Source organism: Pecten maximus, chromosome 2 (genome assembly GCF_902652985.1).
Source record: "Pecten maximus chromosome 2, xPecMax1.1, whole genome shotgun sequence".
NCBI classification, from domain to species: Eukaryota; Metazoa; Mollusca; class Bivalvia; order Pectinida; family Pectinidae; genus Pecten; species Pecten maximus.
Window position 1 is genome coordinate 38087913 of NC_047016.1, and position 22324 is coordinate 38110236.

At 35.2% G+C, this 22324-nt stretch overlaps 1 protein-coding gene across 1 annotated transcript; it reads left to right on the forward strand.

The window, feature by feature from the left end:
• The first annotated feature begins 80 nt into the window (after positions 1 to 80).
• On the forward strand, positions 81 to 22128 carry LOC117322000 (golgin subfamily A member 1-like). Its single transcript, XM_033876694.1, has 21 exons — positions 81 to 186; positions 1503 to 1615; positions 2328 to 2440; positions 2642 to 2723; positions 3406 to 3480; positions 3784 to 3881; positions 4687 to 4815; positions 5185 to 5333; positions 5720 to 5831; positions 6072 to 6167; positions 7063 to 7191; positions 7885 to 7980; positions 8294 to 8389; positions 13909 to 14004; positions 14252 to 14404; positions 14692 to 14787; positions 15965 to 16054; positions 16685 to 16775; positions 19504 to 19817; positions 20461 to 20790; positions 21426 to 22128. Exons 2-21 carry the CDS (start codon positions 1504 to 1506, stop codon positions 21582 to 21584), a joined length of 2616 nt encoding a protein of 871 aa, XP_033732585.1. The 5' UTR covers positions 81 to 186; position 1503; the 3' UTR covers positions 21585 to 22128.
• Positions 22129 to 22324: the final 196 nt, after the last annotated feature.

Below are 22324 nucleotides of genomic sequence, written 5' to 3' on the forward strand. Positions count from 1 at the left end.
TGACCGGATATTTAATAGCACAAAGAGTGTGGAAATTCCACCATTTACTCCTTCCCGAAAAGCACCAGAGGAACCGGAAGTTAAAGGTAGATTGACAGACACCGACTCCCGTTTTGCAGTTTTGCCATGTTGGCATAGACTTGTACTATTTTATGGGACCTGTAGATGTCGATGTGAATTTCTTAGGTGAGTAAAGTTTAATGGTACATAATTCAAATCGTTAGATTTATCTGCGTTGATAGGGGAATGCGATTGGTTTCTTGTCTACTAGATACCTACATTCCATCAAATCCACCTCCCCGGGCCGTTTCAACGTCATTTCGTCCATAAGGCCTTGTTTATGTAAGTGTGCACGTGATCATATGTCTGATGTAGCCTATACAACTTTAATGTCTATTTATATTACTTAAAATATTGTATGGATAGCTATCAGTCAATACATATATATAGAAAATTAATCGAGAATACACATGCCCCCCCCCCCCCCCCCCCCTTACAATGATGCAAAATACTCTTACATATCGATATTGTATCACTTTTTGCAGAATAACTTTGACAGAAGCAGTTCATTGAATTTTCGAACTAAGACACCTACATACACAGTACATACTATACAGAACACATCACAGCTGAAGCAGTAACTAATTCAACATGCAACCTCAAGGCAAACAAATACAGCCCATGTACAGGTAAACATTGTCATGATAGACGACCACATACAGGTAAACATTGTCATGACAGACACCCACATACAGGTAAACATTGTCATGACATACCCACATACAGGTAAACATGGTCATTACAGATACCCACATACAGGTAAACATTGTTATGACAGACATCCACATACAGGTAAACATTGTCATGACAGACACCCACATACAGGTAAACATTGTCATGACAGACACCCACATACAGGTAAACATTGTCATGACATACCCACATACAGGTAAACATTGTCATGACAAATACCCACATACAGGTAAACATTGTCATGACAGACATCCACATACAACAGGTAAACATTGTCATATAACAGACACCCACAAACAGGTAAACATTGTCATGACAGACACCCACAAACAGGTAAACATTGTCATGACAGACACCCACATACAGGTAAATATTGTCATGACAGACACCCACATTCAGATAAACATTGTCATGACAGACACCCACACACAGGTATTTATACTATGTGACACAGACATCAGAAATTTGTGTATCTGCAACATACAAACAGATCTACAAATCTTAACACATTTTTCGTTTTCCCATGTAAGTGACAATTTTGTCTTATATCTTGCCTTCTGGTAAAAAATCACAAACATGTATTAACCATGATCATGTATGCATTACTCCACTCTCTAAGTTCTGTATGAATAAAAATAAATAATTTTAGCATAACTGCACAATAACATATATGTAAAACTTGTCTCCATAAGTATTGATTTCTAGCTAGACATGTAGACACAGTTTTACAAATGTACATTTTATTGTAGAATGTTCAAGAATCTAAAGAAGAAGCTTGAACAACAAGGAGAAAATGTAAGCGACAGTGAGCGAAGTCTTCCTGGATCACCTGTCCCTACTCATCAGACGTCAACAAAACCAGGTAAGTAAAGATGTCCCTTAACAAACTTAGTAAGTAAAAATGTCCCTTAACAGACCAGGTAAGTAAAGATGTCCCTTAACAAACCAGGTAAGTAAAGATGTCCCTTAACAAACCAGGTAAGTAAATTTTTAAAGATGTCCCTAAACAAACCAGGTTCGTAAAGATGTCCCTTAACAAACTAAGTAAGTAAAATGTCTCTTAACACACCAGGTAAGTAACAAACCAGGTAAGTAAAGATGTCCCTTAACAAACTAAGTAAGTAAAAATGTCCCTTAACAAACTAAGTAAGTAAAAATGTCCCTTAACAAACTAAGTAAGTAAAATGTCTCTTAACAAACCAGGTAAGTAAAGATGTCCCTTAACAAACTAAGTAAGTAAAATGTCTCTTAACACACCAGGTAAGTAAAAATGTCCCTTACCAAACCAGGTAAGTAAAAATGTCTCTTATGTATGCTGACATAAAAAATAGGTATGTCTGTTGATTTACAAATTAGGTATAAATGTCTGTTGACAAACCAGTTATATAAAGGTGTATTTTGCAATTTCACAAAGCAATGATATCTCTTGATTATTTCCAATTGAGCACTTTCTGAAACAAGAACTTGCAATTGAATCACTTAATTTCCAGTATTTGTAGTCATTGATATGTTGTTAGGGTAATATTCCAGACTACTCAACTTAATTTTCAATACAAATGTAATACATTATATAGGTACCCAAGTATCAAGTCCCTTAAGCAGGGATCGCCATGGTTACGAGTCTGATTCTGCAGCTACTTATACCGGAGGACATGGCAGTGCAGTAAACTCAAAATCAGCCAATGAGGTGAGAGATTTTGGAGTACTTCTGTCAGAATTTAATGCATGTGCTTTAAAAAGTATTTCTTTATTTGACTTCATATGTATACTTGACCTTAAAGTATTAATATTAATATTTATTCTACTAAAATATTTCTTCACTTGAATCATAGTGAAACTGGAAAGATTTGACAATACCTCAGGAATATCTCTTCTGTTTTGTGGGCAGATCCCAGGGACACAAGAGGAGCTTGCAGCTTCCTTGTCAAAGCGAACAGAACAGTGTAAAAAGTATGAGGCTACAATCAAAGGTATGGAATGTTTCGGTTAAGGCTACTATCCTAGATATGAAATAAAAAATCAAATGGGGACAAAAACCTAAGATGTTAAAATGGTAAAATTGAGGCCAAAATCAAACTCAGAAGAATGTTATATATTGTAATTGATGCCAAATATCATGCTACTATTAAAAGTACTTAAATTAAGGTTGAGTTGACCTTTACAAATATTTTTGTTTTGTTTATGTTGAATCATTGTCCTAGGTACAATTTATTTTCTTCTGACAGTTATAATGATCCCTTTTTGATAATTTTTTCTGACCATGTGCTATTAATTTTCTCCATTGACCATGTTCTATTAATTTTCTCTTCTGACTATGTCCATTAATTTTCTCTTCTGACCCGGCCATATCCATTAATTTCCTCTTCTGACAATGTACATTAATTTTCTCTTCTGACCATGTCAATTTATCTCACCAGGCCAGATCCATAAACTTTTCTTCTGACTATGTCCATTAATTTCCTCTTCCAACTATGGTTCATTAATTTCCTCTTCTGACCATGTACATTAATTTCTTCTTCTGACCATGGTCCATTAATTTCCTCTTCTCACCAGGCCAGGCCTATCAATTTTCTCCTGACCATGGTAAGTTTACATGGTTTGTTTCCTAGGTCTGTCAGCGATTATATCACCAATCCATTAATGTGTTTACAGAATATGCTGCAATAATCAAAGAGAAGAACAAGACCACAGAAAAGCTTGAGCAGACATTGAAGAAACAAGAAGATGGTGAGTATAAATGGGTCGCTAGGGAAATTTTAACAGCTCTAGTTCAGTAATTAATTGTCAGAACAAACTCAATTCTCTCTCCCTCAGAATATATCATCAGCCTTGCCTGGTTATACCTTTGATGTAACACAACTTTGTAATCCTCAATATTTTGATAATTCAATATCTTTTATGAGAAATTTTAGGATGAAACACTGGTTTAAACTCTTATTATTATCTATACTTATGAGTGATAGATATGATACCTTCACATGCCAGTGTATTGACTAGAAATGGTTACTTTCAAAAGAAAATTATTTTCAGATTCTGCACAGAAAGTTCAAGAACTCCAAGAGCAGTTTCAATGTAAGCAGGCCAAAATGTCCGAAGGGTTTACTCTGGCCCTACAGAAGAAGGATGAGGTAATTAGTGATCAGAAACTTTAGGAAAGATGTCATGACACATTTTGTACATCTCCTTTACCATATACAGCATAAACTATACAGATGTTTATCCATAGAGAACCAAACATTTCCATACCCTGGAAAAAAAAGTGTAGATACCGTTTATGACATAACTGTCTATGACCACTTGTTAATAACAAAAACATCTTTATAATGACAGTCTACTTGTTACAAAACCTGTCTAAAAAGGCCATCTATATATAACAAAACCTGTCTATAAAGGCCATCTGTATATGACAAAAACATGTCTATAAAGGCCATCTATATATAACAAAAACCTGTCTATAATGACACCTGTTTATAACAGAAACAAGAACTTCTATCAAATTCTAAACTTTATGACATGAAATGTACGTGTGAATTTTTTTTTTTTCATGGTTTAATTTTGAGCTTTGGAATTGTTCGTGGGTACAAACTTTTATTGTTAGTCTTAATGCAACATTAATATAACAGTTATAATGCTTACGATTGTATTTGTTGTATTTATATTTGTTTTTCCAAAGCAGCCATGAAAACAAATGGAAGTTAATACACAACATTGTATTCTCTACAGTGAAGTAAATTTCTTTTGTTCCCCTGAGTGACTTTATAGACATATTTGACTGTATATATGTATATACAGGTGCGTTAAACCAGATTGTATGCCACTTTACGTTAGGTAAAGTTTGTTACAGTAATAATCAAGTGTGTATTTAAACTTTGAGTTCATATTGTTGGGAACTTTTCATGGTTCATTATTTAATATAAGTATAATTGTTTGTAGGAGAAAGAGGAAGTTTTACAGAGATTACAACAAGTGGGAGATTACAAACAGAAATTCTTCAAACGAGAAGAGGAGAATGATGAGTTTCAGGGACTCACCACCCAGGAACTGGCCAAGGTCAAACATATGGTTAGTAGACCATTAAATTTTGATGGGTAGATCATGGTAGATGTCTCTGTCTGTCTGTCCATAACCAATCCATTAAAGTTTTGTGGCCAGTTTCTTCAGTGATCTACATTTCAGGCAGATACTATTGTCCTGATTTTTAGCGTGAATGTTTTTGTGGGCCTAAAAATGATGGTAGGTATGAATTAAATTGCGAAAATAATTTTTAGTTATCTATTCTTTCAAATTTGTTACATGTTTGGGGCTAGAACATTTTAACTGTGATGAAGTTTAATGCAGTACTATTTTTAATAAAGAAGGACTTCATTCTTGGTTACAAATTCTGTGTATCTCTATTGTTAAATGTTTCTGTTCTTCTTTACCAATTTACAGCTGCTTAACACGCAAGAAGAAGTGTCACAATTGAAACAAGAATTGGAGAATAAATCTACCAAATTGGACCAAGCAGAACAGAAGGTGGTAAAATATGAACAGGAAGTTTCAACACTCCGAAGTCAGCTGGATGACCAAAGGCTTCAATGGTATGTTTCTACTGAGCCTCATGTTTCTATGATTACTGGGGAAAATATAAATGGGATTTTTAATAGACTTAGCATGATCTTGATTTTCAATACCTGTTATTGCAAAACAGGAGCGCTTTGCTCCGTTTGATTCTTTTTTGATCTGTGGCAAAGGAACTGACTTCTAGATACATGCAGGTTAGCACATTATAAGAGTATCTCCTATTTGGTTCAGATTTCATGGTTTTACAGTTTAGAGCAAAAACGTATGAATTTTTAGGGTTAAGTCTTACACACAATGAAGTTGAATGGACATATTTAAGATATGCAAGGTTCATGATTTGCTAGAAAATGACAGCAGTTTGATTAATGCTATACTCACCACCAGTATTATTTATACTGGACAGCGGTCAGTTAGAGGAGGAGGCACAGGCACATTCCAAGTTGGTGGCCAGTCTGTCCGGTGAGAAAGAAGCATGTGAGAAGGCTATAGAAAGACTGAACACAGAGCTATCCCAGGTTTGTATTGACCAGTAATTGTGACAGAATAAGGTTATGATAATCCAAGCTATCTTGTTTTATTTGATGGTTACAGAATTATATACAAGAGACTTGTTAAAGATGGGTGTTATGGACATATAAGAGACTTGTTTATGTAAAAAGGCCCATAATTATAATGTTGCTACACATGTGTTAATTTTCAGTTATGCATACACATTAACTACATACTAATTATATGAATATTTCAATTTATTTTAGCTTTCTACTCAGTTGAAATCTGTTGAGAATGCCAAAGCCGAACTGGAAAATGGAAGTGAGACATTGCGACACAACTTTGACCAACACAAAAATAAGGTATAAAAATGTATATATATATCTAAACAGAATGGTTACAATTACTGTCACTCTCTACACACATGGAATATGTCATGGCAAAATCAAAGGCATATGACTAGTTAGTGATTGTAACCACTGGAGGATTGAGGATGCATAATTAGGATTTGGTATCAACTGATTATCAAAGCCCTTTGTGTGATAAATGAAATATCTGGAGCTGGTGATCAACTGTAATTGCACCTGTGATAGATTAATAGAATCTTTCACGCCCTTGGGGGTTAGACAGGGGAATCTCAACCGAGGGAAGAGTCTCAAGTTGCCAAACACGAGGCTTGTTGAGTGTTTGGCAACTTAATCATCTTACCCCGAGGGTTGAGATTCCCCTGTCTCACTTCCATGGGGGTGAATGATTACGGTATTTTTCTCTTACCCTGTTTACCCTCTTATGTTTCTAATATTAATGTTACATCATTGCAAGGAAATGTTGACGTGACGTGATTGAATTGTCAACGTGACATCATTGTACTGTTTCCGTGACATCATGGTATTGTTGACGTGACAAAATACAATTGTTGAGAGTGTGAAAAGAGTATGTGTAGCTTGTCTTTTCCCTATGGTGAGATAAGAAATTCTCACCGCGGTAAAACTGCGGATATCCCTGTCCAGGGTAAGAGAAAATATCCTCTGTCAGATGTCTTCTACGATCTTCTGTATAAAACAGTAACTGTCAATCACAATTTCCTCTCTGTAAAAACCACATGTCTATAATAAAGACCATCTTGGAATCTTTGTCTTTATAGACAGGTTTGATTACATGTTTCCCACTTTTGTTTTATAATCATATGATGAAGAATATTTGATTATGTTTAGAAACCTTGAGATCTAGTGTATAACTAATACATTGTTTGTACAGACTACACAGCTACTGGAGGAGAAGGATGACCATGTCTCACAGCTTCAGGACCGAGTGAAGATGCTGGAGCAGAGAGTACAAGATCAAAGTTTAGGTGGAGATGAGAGGGTACAGGCTGTCCTGGCAGAGGTGATTATTTACAGGAATAATCTAAATATTAATATGTCTTATAAATGAAAAATGTATTTTCATGTCCTTGCCATGAAATGGGGGGAGGGGGGGTGGGGCATAAAGTGTTACCCATGCCATCCCGTCCCGATGCAATGTAACTAGCTAATCTCAGGAACTGCTTATACGATCCTCAACAAACTGTGTTTCGGGGTGTAAAGTGGTAGTGATGGCATTTATTTCTTACAGACATTTTCTAGTTTAAAGATGCTACATTGTTGATAGCCTATACAATGCTTGTCACAAAATGCATAAAATGACACCCACATTATCTAATTACCACTAACCAAATAGATATATAATAGTAAGTGTTGTCTAACAAACGATCACTTTAATAAGACCAAGAGGTACATACCTAATATAGAGGCAGAGTACTGTAGAATTTCATTTGGCATTTCATTATTAATTCACTTAAATTTTCAAATATAAAAACAGAAGTTCAGAATTAAGGTGAGCGGTAATTGTGTAAAGTATGTAACTTTTGGAGGGTGGTAATAGTGTAAAGTATCATTTTAAGAAATTCTGTTATTTTCAATGTGGTATGCATAGTTTATTATCTATTTCACTCCCTAAACATACAACCTTGACATTTGTGTTGAATGAAATGACCTTGACATTTATGTTGAGAGTAATGACCTTGACCTTTGTATTTAGAGAGACAACCTTGAGAGAAAGTTGGAGGAGTCACACCAGCAGTTGTCTGAGATAAAAACGACATGGAGTAATAAAATTTCCCACCTGGAGGAGCAGGTATGGCTAGCTTCTTATCTACTCTTGTGTAAGGCTAATATTTTACTGTTGTCAGTTTGTACTATTTTCAGATTTTAAATTTCACACAACACTGCTTTTTCAAAATTGTGCAATAAACGGAAATAGAACACATTTTGACATTCTTGTGTATATTGCATCTACAAGTATTTTCATACTAATTTAATGGTCATGAATACAGTGAAATTACAAACTGGAACCGCGAGTATGGTATCATTTATTTTTCAATAACTGGATCAAATACAGCTGTGGTATGTTGTATATTATAATGTGTAACCAACCATTTTTTTTTCAGATCACACATTTAAATAAAAAGATTGTGGAAGACAATGAAGAAATGGCACGCAGTCAGAAATCTTCTGAATCCTCAAGACAGCAATTGAAGTCACAGGTAATTTTTATGGAGGCGTTTACGCCTGCCATATTACAATCACCTACGAGTTGTGACGTCACAATCTCTCACTTTCATTTTCGTTATGTTTCCTTTCACAGTTCATTTTGTAGTTTCTTTCGGTACATATATGATGTAGTTGAACTATATATACATTTATGAAAACTATCAAGACTACAAATAAAGTGCTATTACATGAAAAAAGGTATATTCAGTATAAATTTCTCTTCGGCGGAAGCCCGGAATTTGAGACCTCTGGTGGTAATTTCTGTAACTAGGGGTAATGATTCGCTTATAATTAGTTCCAAGTATGAGGCACGTCATTGTAGTCCGTCATTCAAAGTAGATGTGCACAGAAATGTATTAACTATGCTGATAATGTTTTGAACATTTCAGGAATTATTTTGAATAAACAATAAGAATAATGTCTTGTAAATATCTACACCTGCATCGATTTTTGCAAATCTATATTGAAAATACTGTTTGAAGGGAGATAACTGCGAGATTCTGACGTTACCTTACAGAAGGACACTTGTTTAACTACTAGAAATAAGGATGGCATAACAACCAAGCGCAAACAAATTCCTGATTTTCATAATACCCTCCAGGTTTTGGCTAACAACATTTCTTTTGTTTACAACTTGGTAGTTTGTTCACAAGATTTTATGAGATTTAGTCCGATATTTAGCGATCACGTGTTCCGTCTGTTTACGTGAGCGAGCACTCTGTCAAAATGGAAGCACGTGGACACGGGCTTCACACGAAGCATCAAAATGATGTTTGTCGCTAGAAATTAATATCTATCAACATGAATTAAAGGCAAGTTGCTTATAAAGTTTAAATCTGTTTGTTGACTCACTGAAATAAGTGTTTGTTTATTTAGGACGAAACTGTTTACGATAAGTTGTTCAAGCCTGGCCAGACCACAAAATCACAATATCTACTGCGATTATAGTCCGAATTTTCTGACGATCTTGCTCAGCTATATACTATATGCAAACTTTAATCAGCTTTAAGGCGATATCAACCCCAGAACCCTTCGGATTACTGCGATAACTGATCGAAGTCCCTGTGTTTCAAATCCATGAATCGGTAGACCTACGTGATGGCGTGATGGAATTCGATCGTTTATTTTTTTAAACTAAGAAAACTCGCACATATCTGTCGTGGTGGTCATTTGTGCTGTACTTTCCCCGACAGAGACAATATACAGAATTTGGATTTCTGTGATAAGGTTTACTGCAGTAGCTACTCGCGCTCGTAATATATATGAAAATGCTAAATTATTATTGAACCAGCTTGTCTTATTTATATATTATTCAGCTCACGATTCAACCTTTTCAAATGTTTTCATGTAATATATATATACATTTGTATGCACCAAGCTGTGAAATGTTTGTATTACATAGAATATTTAAACAATACAAAGTAATTGTAGATTAACAAAATGTATACCAATTGCATTTAACCTATTAGTACAACTTTTTGTTGTTTTCATGTAATATAACTTTTTGTTGTTTTCATGTAAAATGATAAATACATGTATATCTATTGGCAATCGATATCAAATCCATATAATATAAGACTTTCTCAAATATCAATATTCCTCATAACTTTCAAAATAAATCTATATTTGCTTTTGAAATTTAATTAAAAATGTTTGATTTTCATGTCGCGAACATATCCCTTAAAATAATCATCAATCTCCTTATTGGTCTCCAGAAAGTGTGAAAATAAATGAAACTTGTTTGTCAATAATTCTATTTATTATGAATTTATGTATAACCATTTAGGTTTTTTCCAATGTTGACCTTTAAAACTATATATATATACAAGCAACAATCTGTGGGATGTCAAATATGGAAGGCTATAGCTGTTTCAGGATAAATTGCCAAAAATGCTTATAAGTACTGTTTCTTATCACTGATAACATATATTGGGTTTTCGACTATTATGTGTTATTGCTACTTAAGTGTGAATTTTTTCGGCTTAAGTGATAATGTATTTCTTTGTACTTATGTGCAACAGACATCGCGAGAGTTTAATTCTCGTACATATAATATTGACTCCTACAAAAAGAAGTTGAGTGATCATGAGTGGTTGACCTACGAGAGGCATTTTATCAAATCTCATATTGACCATACTGATTGCTCATGATCATATTTCATCCGGCCTAGTAAACTCTAGAAAAAACATCTTAATTTATGAAAGTAGCTAACTCATTTAATGTATGTGTAAAAATTAAGTATATATATATCGTACAAAACCTCAAACTTCTAATATGGTAGATATGAAACATACATTTAGGCTGACTGCCTGATAATATAATACAATTTGTACAGAGTTTACAATCCTTTGACATTCAGCTCATAATATACACCATTATAATTTGATCTGTCGTCATGCGTCGGTCTTCTTCTTAAGACCAAGATATCGCAGAATGGTGTACAAAAGGTTCTTAAGCTGTTTTATCAAAATTGTTAATTTCATGGCCCCCTATGTGTCGCATTCTCCCTGGGGAGAGGATACATTTTACTATAGTTTATATAGGAAACTCATCACACATATTTTAGCATAATTTGTTTCATTTTCATTGGAAATTGGTTAGCACGTGGTTGGGGCAAACTTTTCTCAATGACATATTGTCAGAGAATGTCAAGGCCAACGACTTGTTATGGGTTCGAATGTCAAAAATAAAAATCTCAAATTGATTATTTTTTTCATTTCATATGAAAGAACATAGTCCACTGAAACAGAATGTGCATATTTTATTGTCATCAGATAAAAATAAGGCAGAAAGATATGGCACTTGGAAAAGAATCATATAGCTATTTTCTCCAGCCAAAATTAAAAAATAATCCAAAATTGCAGAATAAAGGTTTCTGCTCTTTTATCTATATACACATGAAGGCTTGATGTTTGGCGCATCGATAACGTATGGCTGGCTACAAATGTTATACTTATATTTGACCTTGACCTTCATTCAAGGTCACGGGGGTCAAATGATGAAACAAATTCAAAGTTCTTTCAAAATTATTAATTTGGGTCACATTTTAAAGAATCGGCCCTTTTAAAGGTGTGTGCAATGTATCAAGGTCAAATAATCAAAATGACGCAGATATGGCACTTTTAAAAAGAAATTCCTACCAAAATGAAAAAATGACCCAAAACTGCACATACACATGAAGGCTGGATATTTGGCAAACAGATACATGTAACATGTGTGACTGGCTACAAATATTGAGTTTATCTCTCTGACCATGACCTTCATTCACATTTTAAAGAACCGGCTCTTATGAAGGTGTGTGCGAAGTTTCAAGGGCAAATTATTAAAAATGATGCAGACATGCCCTTTAAAGAATGTTTTCTTGCCAAAATTAAAAATTATCCATAAATTGCAATTCAATTGTTGGCTCAAAAGGGGTGTCCAGCAAGATTATTGAGTTGGGATCTGAATGGTTTCACAGATAAAACAAGAGGCCCAGAGGGCCTGTATCGCTCACCTGGTTTTATGAGATATGAAACAAGAATGATGCTTAAGTTAATTTGTCGCTGGTATTTCTATGTCAATATATCATAAGCATTTTATATGGGTACATGTACATTGGTTTATTGTTATTCTAAAAATGTCAATTGAGCGAAATTGACCTATTTTGGTCCCATCCTTCAGCCCCCGGGAGGTTAACCCCAACATTCGTACAATTTTGAATACCCACCCCATAACCATGCTACCATGCAAATGTAGGTTTTATACCAAATTGTGCAATTAATCCATGAAATGAAATTGACTTTGGGTACAACCCCATAGGGATTGCTACCACACCAATGTGAGTTATATCAATAACTTAGTTTCAGAGAAACCAATTGACCCCTTTTGACCCTGCCCCCCCCCCCCCCCCCCCCCCAGGGGTCAACCCCACCATTTTTACAATTTTGAATCCCTACCCAAAATGATGCTACCAGTCAAGTATGAGCTATATCGATTGCTTAGTTTCAGAGAAGAAGTTATTTATGTCAATTAAGCCAAATTGACCAAGAGATGAACACAATCCTGATGTAAAAATAGGCCCAGGGTTCTTTCCCCACCCCAAGGGACTTATACAATCATATTGAATTGATATCAAATATGAAAGTTTTCTTCAATATTTTGCATGTAAAACGCTGTATATTTATATACAGTACCTATAGCTACTAGGCTATTATCTACATCTTGGTGGTAAATTAAAAAGCAACAAATCACAAATCACAGTTTATTGTTAATATTGACATTGGATCTATTAAAATAGATGGAATTGATATCTAATTTTAAAATAATTGTCCTTAACAAATGAGGTCTTTGTTGAAAAAAAAGTGTAATAACTTTTAAAAGCCGTCAATCTAATTTTGATATTATTCTAAGATCAAAATAGAAAGGAATAAACAATTTTGTTTACAAGATATTGAAAGACATTGCACACTTTCAACAAAAAAAGTAGCAGACACTCCCTGTATTTTCAATACATATCGTGTATTGTTATAACTTATCGAAATGCATATCATATTGTTTCGACATTTCTAATACCCATGCCTATAAAATATAAGTTTGTTTTAAACACATAAATGCAAATTTTGAACTACTTAAATATAAAAGATGGTTTAAAGTATGAATGTTAATGACATGTACCTAAGTAGAAGTTGATTTGAAAAAATTTAAAATGTTTGACTTCTTAAGTAAAGGTTTGATTGAAATAAGAAATGTTTAACTACTTTTAGAAGTAGGTTTGAAACTTTAAGATGGTTAAAACCATTATGTATATCGGAACAGTCTAAACCATTACATTCATCAGGACTGTGAAAACCATTATGTCCGGTTGGTTTGACACACTTAAGTGGAAATGTTTAGTCATGTTGATATCAGTTTAATTTGTATTCTTGCTTTATTTCAAATATCTCCTTTTACATCTGACTAACGCCTCCTACAGTACTTTCAGTACTTTGATTTGGTCTAGTCATTTGGTATCTACTTGTGATCAGGAAGCATATCTGGGACAATAATGATATCATATAACTTCAAGATCTGTAGGAAATACATAGACTCTTTACATCACCAGTATTAGTGTATTAACATACATGTTGGTTTGTAAATGTCATTCAAAATCTTGATGAGAATTAGTAAGGATAATGGTATGGCATTCTGTGGGTTGTGTAAACTTTGGTTAGACTTTATAATCATGACATAGGTGGTCGGGTGGCACAGTGGTAACTTTCCTTTCACCTAGGCAGCCAGGGTTCCATTCCCTTGGAGGTGAAAAGGTATGGGGTCACTTGCCCGACCACGTGTGTTTTCCTGGGTACTCCTGTTTCCTCCCACAGTAAGATCCCTTGCAGGCTTCCATCCAGACCAACAAGCATGATTAATATATTATTAAGTTATATTGTTAAGTTTCGCAATTGTCATAAAACAAATAAAGTTTACACTTAATCATAATGTGTAGTGTTTTCCTGTGTGGCATTTTGATTCATCTCCATTATTCTGACAGATCACAGATTTGCAATCAAAGGTTGATGATGCAGAAAACAGGGCAGAAGAAAATTGGCAACTGGCAAACAAGAAAGATTCTCTCTTTGAAGAACAGGTAAATGATGAATAAGGAATGAGAAAAGGAAAAAAAATGTTCAGATCATGTGATTAATACTGAAGAATTGAAAGTCTTCCTCTTAAAATACTTAGAATGAATAATTACATACCTGTCCCAGAACATAATCCTCCTTGCTCTTTCACCTATGTTCAAACTTGCTGTATGTAAATTTGTATGTATCTTTTGGAAGCAAATTTAAAATAACAACAAGTGTATACTGAACTGAATTTTTTTTTTAATTCAGAAACACAATTTACAAGCTGAAATAACAAAGTCACACATGGAGAAATTAGACATGGAGACCCAGCTGATTGCCAAGATGACCTCCCTTGAATCACAAATTCAGTCCCTGGAGGAAGCGAAAACGCATGAAAAGAGTTTGGCTCAGCAAAATATGGTAAGTCGAGAAAAATGTTTGTTCAAATGTGTTAATAATGACATTTATCTGAATTTATTGATTTTATGTTGACATAATGTCAATTTGGGTTTTTCTTTGACCATAAAACCATGACGTAGCTTTAGGTTATTATCTGAGCCATGGCTGGTTTCTTCTTTGGGTTAATATCTAAATCACAATAAAACCTTCAAACTTCTTCATGTATGCAAAATATACACTTAAGATGTTGACAAATCTTATATTTAGGTACAGTGTAGTACATAACCCCTTTATTGTATTTGTTTTAGACTCAGTTAGAGAGTCAACAGCAGGGTTATCTAGACAATGCTGTACGGTTAGAGAGACTTGTGGAGGAGGTGGAGCAGGACAAAAACAAGTTAATGGTAAGTTCTGATTTGTGTCGAGGACAGGATGATTAATGAGGTCTGATAAGTCACAAATACTGGGAGCTTATGATTATATTGTTATCATTCAAATGATAGAAATAGACTGAAAATGCCACATCAGCACTGTTTCATACACTGACAGAGCCACATCAGCACAGAGCTGTTTTATAGACTGACAGCCACATCAGCACAGAGCTGTTTTATAGACTGACAAAGCCACATCAGCACAGAGCTGTTTTATAGACTGACAGTGCCTCATCAGCAGAGCTGTTTTATAGACTGACAGTGCCACATCAGCACAGAGCTGTTTTATAGACTGACAGAGCCACATCAGCACAGAGCTGTTTTATAGACAGACAGTGCCGCATCAGCACTGTTTTATAGACTGACAGAGCCACATCAGCACAGAGCTGTTTTATAGACTGACAGAGCCACATCAGCACAGAGCTGTTTTATAGACTGACAGAGCCACATCAGCACAGAGCTGTTTTATAGACTGACAGAGCCACATCAGCACAGAGCTGTTTTATAGACTGACAGTGCCACATCGGCACTGTTTTATAGACTGACAGAGCCACATCAGCACAGAGCTGTTTTATAGACTGACAGTGCCTCATCAGCAAAGCTGTTTTATAGACTGACAGAGCCACATCAGCACAGAGCTGTTTTATAGACTGACAGTGCCACATCAGTGGAGAGCTGTTTTGTAGACTGACGGTGCCACATCAGTGGAGAGCTGTTTTATAGACTGACGGTGCCACATCAGTGGAGAGCTGTTTTATAGACTGACAGTGCCTTATCAGCACAGAGCTGTTTTATAGACTGACAGAGCCACATCAGCACAGAGCTGTTTTATAGACTGACAGTGCCACATCAGTGGAGAGCTGTTTTGTAGACTGACGGTGCCACATCAGTGGAGAGCTGTTTTATAGACTGACGGTGCCACATCAGCACAGAGCTGTTTTATAGACTGACAGTGCCACATCAGCACAGAGCTGTTTTATAGACTGACAGTGCCACATCGGCACTGTTTTATAGACTGACAGTGCCACATGAGCACAGAGCTGTTTTATAGACTGACAGAGCCACATCGGCACAGAGCTGTTGAACTTGTATTGTGGCATTATCAGTGTTCCTTCTGTCATTGTTGACCTGGATATTGTTGTCATTGTAGAATGAGAATTTGGAGAAGGTGGAAGAAATAGCAAAACTACACAAGGATATGACAGATCTACAGACATGTAAAACAGAGCTTGAAGCTAAGGTAAGTACTTTATCTGTACCATTATAAACTCTATATAATAATTGATGTACAGACAACTTTAAACTAAGGTAAGTACTTTATCTGTACCATTATAAACTCTATATAATAACTTATCTACAGACATGTAAATACGGAACTTGAAGCTTAGGTAAGTACTTTATCTGTACCATTATAAACTCTATATAATAATTGATGTACAGACAACTTTAAACTAAGGTAAGTACTTTATCTGTACCATTATAAACTCTATATAATAACTTATCTACAGACATGTAAATACGGAACTTGAAGCTTAGGTAAGTACTTTATCTGAACTATTATATATAATAATATACTCTAATTGATAATTATTGAAATAAGTTTTGTAATATGTAATTTATATATAACTTCTGTATTTTGAAAGACCCAAACATGAAGTGTTACAGATTCTGAAATTTCATTGGTCCATTACACAACACAAAAACACCACTGGCCTAATACACAATAAAATAACTCATTACACCATTGGCCCATTACACCACAACAAATGTAACACCATCAGCCTATTACACAACAAACCATAACACCATTGGTCCATTATAACACATAATGACATGAAGCATGTACATTGTTTAATATTTTCCTGGACAGGTGACATCATTAGAAGAACAAGTGCTGTCTGTGAAGCAAAATACAGATGTTTTCAAAGAACAAAAGGCAAAGTTAAAAGCTTCTGAAAAAGGTTTGTATGAAATAATTGTCTCACAGAGTCAGACTTCTGAAAAAGGCGTAAAGTAAGGGCCTCATGGAATATGGTTTATCAGGTATCCCTGGGCTAATAGGGTAGTGTTGATAAATAAGCTGTAAATAGTTGTTTGATAACGAACAGTTGAAAACAAATGCTAACTGCCCAGTATGCTATTTTTGTATTACAAGTGTCATGTTTTGTCAAATGGAAGGTCGGAAGCTAATCCATATTCTGTATGCTGGTCAAAGTTCCATCACCCTCTGGATTTATCTTGACTCTTTTTTACAGTGATAATCTACACTTCAGATAAACATATAATAGTTACCATTGCTATATCCTTGAAATTGGGATCACATGTTAGGCCATACCAATTTAATAAATTGTTCTTCGGATTTCGAGATTTCAAAATTGAAGCGAGCGAGCGAATTTTTTTTGTTTTTAAAATAATTTTGAAATCATGAAAATTTGGAGCGAGCAAATTATTTCAGAGGTCTCAATATCAGTAAATGTCTTTGACTGTGTAAATAATGTGAAAACATGTGTTAAACACTTTTTAACTGGTTAAATGTTGTAAAGTAATGACTTGCACAGCACTGAGATAGTGTATAGAGCTACACAAGAGAGAAAGGCACTGTTTAATAGCGTTTTAAATAGAACTATCCATTGAAATTAAAAGATAAAGCCACAACAATATGGAGCAGCCTTTTTGCAACCATATATTATTAATTTCAAATTTACCTGCATGAGCAAATCATTTCAACGATAAACTCTATCATTCATTAAGAATGCATATGTATAACAATAATAAATTCTATGTACCGGTATGGTGTCTCTATCAACCAAATCCTGAAGTCTAGTGATATGAAAGATGTTTTGATGAAACAGACCAAGGTTATCGCTATTTCAAAATAATCAACAAACACATTGTTAAAACAAAATCAACAGTATTGTATTAATCAAAATTATGCACTGCTAGTACACTTCTGTAAACAAGATCCAAAATTATATACGGGTAAAATACTTTCCTTGATTGGCACATTAAGTTACAAATGATTTCAATAAAATGACTAGAACCTAATACTTGATTGGCACATAAAAACAAATGATTTCAATAAAATGACTAGAACCTAATACTTGATTGGCACATAAAGTTACAAATGATTTCAATAAATTGACTAGAACCTAATACTTGATTGGCACATAAAAACAAATGATTTCAATAAAATGACTAGAACCTAATACTTATTCAACAAAATTACATACAGGAAACATGGAAATTAACCTACTGATAATTTGGAATGCAAAACAAACCTCTTGTCACCAATAATCACATTAAAATTCAATCTTTCATGGACTGTCATATAAAAATAAGGAACAGATTGAATTGGAATGATTAGAGCCTATAAGATAGTAAAGATACTGATAGATACAAGAATAATTTAAATACCAAAAATACAAAACCAGGGACGTATAATATATATGTCCCTGACAAAACAGACAAAACACTAACATAATTATGAAATGCAAATGAACTTCTAAATATCATGCTTTCAGGCTTAACTAAAAACTCCACAAATCTCATGCCCAACTCTTGACACAAAGATAATGTCATCGTAAGCGATGACACAACGATGCTGTCTGCAGACGGGAGTCAACTGCTCGATATACGTATCTCGACGAGAGAGTGTGTGTTTCGTTTACCTTGTTAAATAAATGTTCAAATGATGAAGCGTCGTCCACCTCCATAGCTGTATGTTGTAGTACATTGTGGCGGCCGCGTTCTGTCGTTACTGATACAACAAAAATACCCATGTTGACACAACTTTTCTTCAGGTAAACCCTCGTGCTTTCATTGTCTTTGACAGTTCACATCACTGTTAAAAAAGCGCTTCAGTTACTGTACTGTGACCTTCGTTTCAAACGTTCAATTGATCCAGAAAGGCGCTTTCTAAATTTTGAAATCGTGAGAATTTTTTCCGGATTCGTCATTTTTCGTTGACGAAAAAATAGGAGCGGTAAATTTGTTTAAAATTAAAATTTTGATTTTGATAAAACAGGAGTGGTAAATCCGACGAACAATAAATTAAATTGGTATGGCCTTACTGTATAATTTGCAATAGGGTGTGGGTAGTGGGTTAATTTTGTTATTTTCCTGGTCATTAAATACAGAATGAAAACAATTACCCAGAGAATGATTATACATGTATATACTAATGTATAGAAGTCTGTGCTGGAGAATTTTACAGGGCATTGTCATGTGGGGCTGCGGTGGCAGAGTGGTTAAGGTGTCCCGGCACTTTATCACTAGCCCTCCACCTCTGGGTTGTGAGTTCGAAACCTACGTGGGGCAGTTGCCAGGTACTGACCGTAGACCGGTGGTTTTTCTCCTGGTACTCCGCCTTTCCTCCACCTCCAAAACCTAGCACGTCCTTAAATGACCCTGGCTATTAATAGGACGTTAAACAAAAACAAACAAAAGCATTGTTGTACGGAATTTATCGGTAATACCCGCAAACTAGTTCTCACTTTGACATGAAAATTTTCCAGGGAAACAGTCAATGTTAGCTGGGGAGATAATGATAAAATGATTTGTGTCTCTTTTGAGGTTTCACATTAGTCGCAAATATATTCCTCATCCTCTCATCTGGCTTGCCAGATATTATTTCAAACAATCATTTAACACAAAATCATCATGTGATCTGTTTCAATTTTATGTTTTTAGAAAAAGATGAGCTAATGGTGAGAAATGCTGAGCTTTCACAACAACTCAAGTGTATGGAGGTGAGGAAATCTTCGGAGGAACAACAACTCAGTGGGGAGGTGAGAGACAAGGAGAACCTTATTGAAGCCCTTCAACAGGAAGTGAAGGACAAGCAGTCACAGGCTGAACAGATGAATGAGAGGCTACAACAGTATGAAGGTCAGGTCAAGGAATTAGAGGTTCAAAGGTCAAAGTCGGTGGAAGACAGCAGTACAATGTCCACACTTCAGCAGACGGTCACGAGTCTGGAGGAGCAGCTAGCGGACAAAAACAAGGTAAATTGTGGACTGTAAGCCCCAGCCCTATACACTTTGGTAGTGTTACCCTTGGCCATCATTCCATCATATTTTCGTTTCCACTCATTTACTCTTTGCTGGATAAGGAATTCTTATTTGGCATATACACTGTGTACATGTAATTGTACATATGTATATAATGAAAACAATGCAGGTCAAGTTCTGAAAAATATCAAAATTTCTAAAAATTTAATTAAAATTTTACAAAAACAGTTAGACCAAAATGGGCGAGCCTTGACTAACTGCAGTGGGAATTAAAAACAAAAATCGGAAAAAGGACACCAAAATTGTAGAATCTTTTTATCGAGGGAGCACTGTTATGGCAATATCTAAGTTGCAACTTCTAAGTGACAAAATGAAGAATCAGGCCAGCTGGTAAGTGACTTAGACAATCATCCTTGTTCTACGAATACTGGACGTGTTCTGAAAAGTAATAACGACACCTCTTAACAAAGCCAATAACACTAATAAAGATTAAAACTTTTCTTTTGTTACCATCAGGGGCTTTCATGTGGCTCAGACACACCAAGTCAGTGTACTGATAAACAGACAGAATGGTTAATCTTTCTCTAGATAATGCATGTTTTCTAAAGTAACATTGATATTTATACAATATTTACAGGCCTTGAAAAAACAGGAGCAGAGGTTAGCTGATTTAAAAAAGACTTTACAAAGAGAATTGAAAGTACAGGCCTTACCCAACGACGAGCCTATCGTTGTGAGGGGTGCTTCAGATCAAAGTGCTATCTCTCAGAGATTAACCCCACCAAGTAGACCCTCTCCTCCCCGGGATTATGTTTACAATGGAGGAGGGCTGAGCCCCAATAGGCTCCTAGAAGTACACAGTCCAAATTTACACATGCCAGGGGGCGACACGTCACTGGACAATGAAGTGAATTTTCAATACCTCAAACACGTGGTGCTAAAGTTCATGTTAAGTAGAGAATCTGAGGTAAGCATGACGTTTTATGTTAGTAGAGAATTAGATCATTTTAATTTGCAAACAGTAAAAGGTTAGGTTTGCAATTGGATTTTAAAATCTAAGCTTGAACATTCAAGCATTTTTTAGGCTAATGTAGATGTCATAGAATATCTCCAATACAACAAGAACATAACTTGTCTAACTACATGCCTGATAAAATGTTTGAGGTGGTGTACTGATTTTAAGCACTATTTTCTCACAAAACTGGCATGTTCCGTTTGTAATACGGTTATCACATTACAATTAATATAGGACGTCGCATGATTGTCTCAGTAGAAAACACTGTTGGAGTCAAAATTTGAATGTCTTATGAAGAAATTAATAAGACAGCTTCACTTATATTCTCACCAACATGAGTTATATGATAAACAGAACTAACACTTGTTACTGTGTGTTGTTGCATTTATGAAATTTGTTCAATAATTTAGATAAAAACTGATTGGGAAAAAGACCCCTAACGTTCAATAATTTAATCACCTAAATGCTTGTGGTATATCAATATCATATGAACTCATTTAATTAATATCATAAGTCATAGTAGGTATCCTCTCTGTATCATAAATGACAATATGTTCATCAGTTTGACCAATTTTCCTGTTTTTCAGGCTCTCCACTTGATACGAGCTGTTTCTGTGTTGCTCCGATTTACTCATGAGGAACAAAAACTTATTCGTGAAACTCTGGAGTGGAAGAAATCGTGGTTTGGTAGCCGCCCACCAACTGGTGCAGGTCAAACGACAAAGTTTATTCCTCCATCATATTGACAAACTAGAATACCAAGCTGTGATTATTTGGATGTAAAAATGGGTAAACAAAAGGTGTATGTGTTAACATGAAAGATAGTGTTAACACTGGGGATGTATTGGCCTATAATTTATAAACTAAGTGTATATGTGACAGTTTATTATTGTGTTGGTTTTTCTGAGGTTAGCATGCCATATAAAGATGGACTTCATTGGACTCATAATTGGGCACTGGCATGTTCAACTTTATTCTGTGCAGCTCAATCTCTCTGTGTGATACACTATGTTACCATGGTAAAGTGACAATATCAACATTCTGGAAGTGTGATCCACTATGTCACCATGGCAAGGTGACAATATCAACATTCTAGAAGTGTGATACACTATGTTACCATGGCAAGGTGACAATATCAACATTCTAGAAGTGTGATACACTATGTTACCATGGCAAGGTGACAATATCAACATTCTAGAAGTGTGATACACTATGTTACCATGGCAAGGTGACAATATCAACATTCTAGAAGTGTGATACACTATGTTACCAGGTCAAGGTGACAATATCAACATTGAAGGACATCCATCGTACGTCCAACATGAAGGACATCCATCGTACGTCCAACATGAAGGACATCCATCGTACGTCCAACATGAAGGACATCCATCGTACGTCCAACATGAAGGACATCCATCGTACGTCCAACATGAAGGACATCCATCGTACGTCCAACATGAAGGACATCCATCGTACGTCCAACATG